The following is a 7,764-nucleotide window of genomic DNA, read 5'->3' as shown; positions in this document are numbered from 1 at the left end:
ATCATTAGGATTATTTATTTATTTTTTAAATTTATTTATATATTTTTTTAATTTATCTATATATTTATTTTATTATAATTATATATATATTACTTCCTGCACAGAAGCGAACTGTGCACCTCCTGTTCAGAAGCGGACTGCGCAGGATTAATTTAATGTATTATTTAATTTTAACTTTTTTACATTTATTTAATTTTTTATATATATATATTTTATGTTTATATTTGTATATATTGTTTAATTTACATAGTGTAAGATATTGTGCAATGAATAGGTGGTTGAAGTCCTGTCAATTTTAGGGGTTTAGTATTTTGCCAAGGACACTTCGGTTCCTCTGCTGCTCTTGCTTGTCTTTTTCAGCTTGTGATTAACTAAAGTTGTCCATAAAAGAAAATCATTAATATCCTTCAAGGGCCATTTGATGTACAACCAGCACCCAGTGCACGACAAAAATAAACCAATAATGTAAATACAACACAATATAAAAACCCTATAGACTAAGTAGCAGGGGGAAAATATCTTTTAATAAATGAATTGATAAGTCGACCAAAAGAAAATTACCCGTCAACTATTTAGATATTCAAGAAACATTTCATTCTACTTTTAAAGCAACAATTCCAAATGTTTGCTGCACCCATTTTCTCAAAGGTGCTGATTTGACACTTTTCTTTTAATGTTAAATTTTCTGCCAATAGATCCCTTTCTACCACTGGACCTTTAAATAGGCTCCTACAAAATAATGCATTTTTACTTAAGTAGTTTGATCATCGGTTAAAAAAACACGTTATTACAGAGGATCACCACTGCGCATGTCCCAGAGTCTGGAGGCGGACGCGCTGTGTGACGTGGCGCGGGGGGGGCGGAAGGTCTTGTTTGTGTTTTGGTTCTAAGGGGAAGTTGCGAGAAGAAAGAAAAAGGAGGAGACGTGACGGGGTTGTTGAAATTTATTTTCTCGGTCCCCCCCCCCTCACCACCACCACCACCACCACCGGCACCACCACCTCACCGCGGTGTCCCTGGTCCCGTGCGTAGACCCCCACAGCGGCGGCGTTGGAAAGTTACCCCCCCATCGTCTGGCTCTCAGGTACTCGACGTGAATCGACAAGTTGTGCTCTCCAGCTGGCGGACAGGCTAAAGCTAGCCTCTGCTCACTTGTCATCGGTGGGCTGAGGTTAGCATAGCGCGGTGGCTAGCCCACTGCAGCTGGTGGTCGGTAGCTGTGTGAATGCAGAGATACAGAGAAACAGGCCCCGGGTCACAGCTGAGCGAGTCCTGCTCTCCCTCCTCTTCCTCCTGTGTGTGTCGACGTGTTGCAGTTAGCATGTGGCTAACGCTGTCTGCTGTGTGCAGCTGTGCGCCTGGCTAACAGCTGACTCCAGTAGCTAACTGGGTGGAATCAGGTCAGTGGGTGGAATGCCAACGATGCTACCCAGGCTAACGTTCGTGTTTGTTGTGTTGAGGTTTGGACAACTCCACGTTAAATGACCAACACAACGCACCGGCGTGACAACGACCCCTAACAATGCGTAGTGTTGGTTGTCAACATTGACTTAAACTTTTATTTGTCTCAGCCTGTCGTTGTGTGCAGTTGGGAGGCTAACGTCAGAGTGGCTACTGCAAAGGAAGCTAACTGGCTAGACAACCAAAACACTTTGGAAAATGGCGTCCCCCTCTTTAATGGAAAGGGATACGAAGCTACAGCTAAAAGGATAGTGTGTGTTTACAGTCAACTAACGACGGATAAACCCACATCTTGTGTGAGCGTCACAGTCGTGTGTTGACAGCCTCTGACTCGAGTCCCTGAAACGCAGTTACTCTCTGCAGGTTCTTCTGTGTGTGTTTGTGTGTCACAAGTTCTGTGTTTACTCAGACGTAAATTATCTTCTCTCTCTCTCACACACACACACACACACACACACACACACACACACACACACACACACACACATTCATAGACTTGTGAAGCTAAACCTGTCAACCAGCTAGTCACTTATTTTGTAATGAATTAATAGTTTGATCATCATGAGGTCTGTCAACACTGCAGCACCTCAGGTGATCAGACTACACTTGATCAGACTTGTCTTTGCACTGTTATTTTGAATATACCCACGCAGGTATATGCACTCACTGTTACAGCAGTGACACAAGGACACAATAGGCACCTGGACATTTGCACCGTTTCATGGGACAGCTTTGGAGAAAGGTGGAGCTTGGTGACAGTGCACGGCAAGGTGTACGCCTCTCAGTGTGATTTAGTGCAGCAGTATATTATCATGATTAACTGTGACCTCACCGTCAACACCTCTCGGAGAACAATATCAGCGAACATGTGACTGATATGCTCCATGAAGCACCACTGAGGCTTAAAGCATTTGAGAGCATATGTGAGACAGACCTCTTTTGAATGTGTCCCCTGGATTAGGGAGTTTGGTGTGAGATGCACATTGAAAGTCATTACAGTAATGTGTTATTGTTTCGGGGATAAGAGTTCACTAGTCATGCACAGGACAAATTCTCCCTGCAATGTAAGATGTGTGTTTTGATTATCTCCAGACAACAGCTATTTGTGGTTTATAAATTAGTCAGCAGTTTCTTCCTAAGTCAGTTAGCAAGCAATGCATGAATGCATGGAATGTACTCGTACATGTGGGTGGAAGTCTCGTGGAAGCTCCTGAAACTGAAGGGATTGTTGATAAGTCTCAAGTCCTTTGCTCGCTGTTACTCTATGTGTGGTTGTGGTGGGCTTCCTTTTTCAATTGCATAATGTTACTCATAAATACATTGTTGGGAAGAAATGGTTACTTGTGTGTGAATGTGGATAAACTGTGTCAACAATGACGTCATTGTACTTAACTGAGGGCTTTACATGTTTGAAAGACTTAAGATGGAGTAAACCAGCGGCATACAAATGATTTGAAAATGAGTTTACAAATGGGGAAATGGTGGAATTTACTTTGTCTTGAAGACTTAAATACACAAACGTAAGCCTGTACGATGCACAGTATTAGAAAATGTGATACAACAGGGCTGAAGAATGGATTTTTCGAATGACGTGACATGACTTTTAAGATTGATCAATAGCAGAGAATGGAGAGCGTATTTAACTAGAGTGATGTGGAGCCTAATGTTCCTTATGGCAATCATACATGATTTATTCTTAACAGCTGATGGGTACTTGCCCTCTGTAAATGTCAAATCAGTGATCACAAATTCTTGTTAATTGCATCCCCGGCAATAGTTTTCAGAATTCTTGAAATGCCCAATGTTACAGATTCAGTCCTTTAAGTGCTTCATAGAGGTCACAGCCTACGTTTGTATTCAGAACAATAAGGTTAATGTAGTCTGGATTTTTACCCTGAAGTAGATTCATCTTTTTTTTTATGTGTAACTGTCTCATCATATCAAAACAAAGATAAATCTGTTCATTGTAGTAACTGTGGATAGATTTTAAACAAACAAGACACTCTCTAGTACCATGAGTATTTTAGTGTTACTTGAAGTTTGAAGTATTGTAACATAAAATGCTGTGGGCACATTTAATTCAAGCTGCTTTGTTGTTTGTTGCATTTACTCTGACCTGCGATGCTCTTCTATGTCCAACACGTTCTTATGGCTGTTGATAAAGCAATTTTTTCTCTTGGCTCTTGCAGTAGGCGTCCTGATAGTGAGGTTTGGCACACAGGACACCAGGCGATTTGACTTGGTCATGGCCAATCGGGGAGGAGCTACGAGACCCAATGGGCCCAACGCAGGGAACAAGATCTGTCAGTTTAAGCTGGTGCTGTTGGGGGAGTCAGCTGTTGGAAAGTCCAGCTTAGTGCTTCGCTTTGTCAAGGGCCAGTTCCATGAATTCCAGGAGAGCACAATAGGAGGTGAGCAAATAGTAGTTTTGTAATAGTAAACATTTATGTTTTTAATTAAACGTATTTTGCTTTTATTCAAATTGTTGTTTTGTGATCCAAGATCAAATTTAGTTCTACAGAGTGAGAGTTAGTTATACTCACAAATTGGAAATTGACTGCAATTGTTTTGATATATCTATGACAATTTCTCTTCACATGAAATTGCTATGGTGTCGATACGGATTACTTGATGCTGACTAACCTTCACCTTTCCCTGCAGCGGCCTTTCTCACTCAAACAGTGTGTCTAGATGACACAACGGTGAAATTCGAAATCTGGGACACTGCAGGCCAGGAGCGTTACCACAGTTTGGCACCCATGTATTACAGAGGAGCACAGGCTGCCATTGTGGTCTACGACATCACAAACGAGGCATGTCTGTCCACCTTGTCCTTCATGCAACTTTCCCAACATGATCTCATCTCTCACTGATGATAGTTCCCGTGCATTAAGCCCAACCCCTTACCCTACAACAAGTTCAGATACAGCTGCTGTTACACTTTGCTCTAGCATGAAGGTATTGACAAATGGCACAATTTCTTGTATTTTGCAGGAATCCTTTGCACGGGCTAAGAACTGGGTGAAGGAGCTGCAGAGACAAGCCAGCCCAAATATCGTCATCGCTCTGTCAGGCAACAAAGCTGACCTAGCCAGCAAGAGAGCTGTCGACTTCCAGGTTAGACAAGAACAGAATGCGGCGTCTTGACACCTCTAACCTCTAATTGTGTTTCTCTTCTGCATTAGTGTGTGCGTGTGTAAGATGTGTTAAACTTATGGTGTTTACGTTGTGTCAACAGGATGCTCAGTCCTACGCAGATGACAACAGCTTACTTTTCATGGAAACATCCGCTAAGACTTCTATGAATGTGAACGAGATATTTATGGCTATTGGTGGGTAACTCTTGACACTTCATTCATAGATTTAGCCAGTGCATTTATAGAGTGGTAATCTGAACTAAACTAGTTAGTCCCACTAGAAGTTCTATAAAGAATTTCTTGTTTATAAATGGTTGAGGTCAGGCTTGGATAATGGAAAAGTTGACACTTGTAACTGCTTCTGCTCCATACAAAAGCTGCAATACTTTTTTATTTTTGTTAAGTTTAGTTTTTCTCTCCGTTTCAGCAAAGAGATTGCCGAAAAGTGAGCCTCAGGCCGTAAACCCAAACACCACACGCACCCGGGGAGTGGACCTGACGGAAGCCGCCCAGCCAGCCAAGGCTCCGTGCTGCAGTAACTAACGTGAAGAACGCCTTCCCTCCAACCAACCTGTACAGCAGTAGCTAATGCGACTGATGCCCTGACTGCCACTGCAGTTACTAATGCAATGTGTTGTACTCTTATCTCCACATCTCTGATCGGCAAAGCGAGAAAAGATGCCCTGTGCCCACTTTTTCGTTTTTTCAGTGTAGTGAAGTCAACTCCATTATACTGATCTCTCTTTTCCTTCATAGTGGTTCTGCTGGTACCTGGTGAAGCCTCCTCACCATCCACTCTTACTTTCTGTCATCTAGCTTTTTGCGTCCATCAGTTATTACCGATAGAACAATGACAGCAGGTATTAGAGATTATTAGTGTTCCCTGCCTTCCATCATCTTCCCTCCATGTAGATGTGGGAAGTGACCACTTAGCTTAGACAAAAAAATCTAAAACACAAATCATCTGTTTTTGTTAATTTTTTGATCATTTTTTGCTAGAAGTCAGTCAGAATTGTGTAAGCACATACCTGTATACTCACATGGCCTAAAGTGGAAAAACAAAAAACGGCAGCAGCCCAGAAAAAAGTCAATCGGAGAAGAGGAGTGTATTAATAATGCAAGGGTGGAGACAGATGGAGAAGAACCCAAAGCATCATCTACCTTTTTTTCACCAGGAAACCTTTATGTGAAAGTAAAAAAAAAACATGTGGACTGTAGTCCTTTTGGATGGTCTCTATCTGACTCCCCTCTGCCTGTCCACTACTATCCACGTCCTCTCCCCACTGAACCCAAAGTAGCACTAGTGTACATTCTCTTCCACCCTTGTAGGCTCTATTCCGGGGCCATGCCTGCTTCTAGCTGTCCCCAGTGGCATCGTGCAATGTTTCGCAGTCTTAAGTCTGTGAGTTTAAGTGTCAGGACCAGTGCAGAAGAGCAGAACCCCCCCCCCCCCCTGCTACATCCCCCAGCTTTCTCCACAACGAGGCGCAGGGGGGGGGTGTCTGAGCAACTCGTCAGTGTCACCGCCCCCCCACCTCCTCTTGCAGTGTCCTTTCATAAATCTTGTGTAGACCACCCCTCCGTGGTGATACTGGGGTCTCGTGGGTTTCTGCCTTTGGATGATTTAGTTAACGCAGGTGAACATTACTGTCGTGTTGATGTCGATGGACGGCTGCTGGGATTGCACAGGGGCAAAAAACGATGGTGATGGTAGTTGCAATATGTCCGTTTGCTTCATAATCACCTTTTGAACTGTTATTATTTGTCATCTTCTCTCGATAAGGAAGTGCTTTAGACACGGTCATGTGTCGCTGTGTACAAACTGGGCCTGGCTGGCTGGTGACAGATCTCATCCATAGACTTACTCATACATGCCCGTTTATAATTTCCCCCTTTGAACTCTGTGCGACCTAAACATTATTGTACATAAGCGCGCACACACATACACACATGTAGTCTGTTACAGTACCACCTCACAACATATTTGTGGTTTTTTTTGTCCACCCCCCCCCCCAAACTATACATCATTGTTATATACACACACATAACTCTTTTTACAGACCTGTCTTACTCATGCCTTGCACTAATGATGCTCATGAATATATCTTGTCATTATTACAGCCAGTGTGATATAAATATATATAAATAAATATAAATATATAAATAATATACTGTAAATAGGGTGTTGCAGTGTAGTCTACCTTTTTTTTGATTTACCAGTGACCGAACTAATGCTTGCTAGGGAGCTCTCTAGATAATCATTCAAAAAAAACTGTACAGTTGGAGAAAAACAAAAAAAAACGCTTTGGAGTTTTGTTGCTGTTCCTTTTCCACACAAATGGTTAAATCATAATCAGTGGCGGTCTTTATAAATGTACGTAGTGTTATAAACCAGAAGAATGAAATTGCATTTATTTAGTCATCTGTCTTGTACCTTTTATTTTCCCTCACAAGAAAATGGTTTCTATTTTGTAACACTCTATTTGGATTTCACTAATGGTTTTTGTTTGTAGTGGTATCCGGCTGCAATTCCTTGTCCGGCTCTGCTCCACCTGTAGTTCTATCTGAACCTCCAGAGGCTCCTAAAAGCTCCAGAGGAGTCGGAAACGATACAGAACAGTTTAATTAACCAGCCGTCTGCCCCACCGTAACATCTCAGTAACCTTGTGACCATATTGTAGCAAACTTTTAACAACTGTCAGCCGGGGATCGATGCTGATTCATGAGTAGATTAATAATGAATTAACACCTGATGGGGACGTAAATTGTATGGTTTTGTTTTGTTTTTTTGCCACGAACACTTAATTGCAGCAGAAAAACCTAAAAATGCAAGCGTTTTACAGTACTGTTATGTAATGACCAAATAAATACTGAAATAAAGTTGATCATTTATTATTGTAATCAGGCTGTGCATATATATATATATATACATGATTTGTGTGTGTGCAGGGAGCACTGTCCTCTACCTGTCAAATTGACACTGATAAACACTGATTGATATTTTCATTATGTCTGACATTCACCCTGTTTAATTATCCACATGGGTCATAAATCCTGATGCTAATATTTGTCCAAATGTGATGAGAAATTAAGCGTTTTTCCTTTAGGGGGATTCCACTTTTTGTTATCTCTCATTAAACACATTTATGTAATAAAGCAAAAACAT

At 41.7% G+C, this 7,764-nt stretch overlaps 1 protein-coding gene across 2 annotated transcripts; it reads left to right on the top strand.

The window, feature by feature from the left end:
• Nucleotides 1–869: 869 nt before the first annotated feature.
• rab5aa (RAB5A, member RAS oncogene family, a) lies at nt 870–7,499 on the top strand. 2 transcript variants are annotated; one of them, XM_061093256.1, is made up of 6 exons: nt 870–1,084; nt 3,651–3,872; nt 4,123–4,274; nt 4,456–4,578; nt 4,700–4,793; nt 5,026–7,499. In XM_061093256.1, exons 2-6 carry the CDS (start codon nt 3,707–3,709, stop codon nt 5,139–5,141), a joined length of 651 nt encoding a protein of 216 aa, XP_060949239.1. In that variant the 5' UTR covers nt 870–1,084; nt 3,651–3,706; the 3' UTR covers nt 5,142–7,499. The 2 variants fall into 2 exon arrangements, with proteins under 2 accessions (XP_060949239.1, XP_060949240.1); XM_061093257.1 differs by lacking the exon at nt 870–1,084 and adding an exon at nt 1,138–1,400.
• The last annotated feature ends 265 nt before the right edge of the window (nt 7,500–7,764 follow it).

The sequence above is a fragment of the Limanda limanda genome, chromosome 19, assembly GCF_963576545.1.
Source record: "Limanda limanda chromosome 19, fLimLim1.1, whole genome shotgun sequence".
Lineage (NCBI taxonomy): Eukaryota > Metazoa > Chordata > Actinopteri > Pleuronectiformes > Pleuronectidae > Limanda > Limanda limanda.
Note: the sequence above shows the minus strand (reverse complement) of the source record. Positions and strands in the feature narration are given on the sequence as shown.

Bases quoted from the DNA above. Each gene is read 5' to 3' on its own strand.
- rab5aa (XM_061093256.1), top strand. From the start codon at position 3,707: ATGGCCAATCGGGGAGGAGCTACGAGACCCAATGGGCCCAACGCAGGG. The intron at 4,275-4,455 runs GCATGTCTGTCC...TGTATTTTGCAG, and splicing joins TCTACGACATCACAAACGAG to GAATCCTTTGCACGGGCTAA. The intron at 4,579-4,699 runs GTTAGACAAGAA...TTGTGTCAACAG, and splicing joins AGAGAGCTGTCGACTTCCAG to GATGCTCAGTCCTACGCAGA.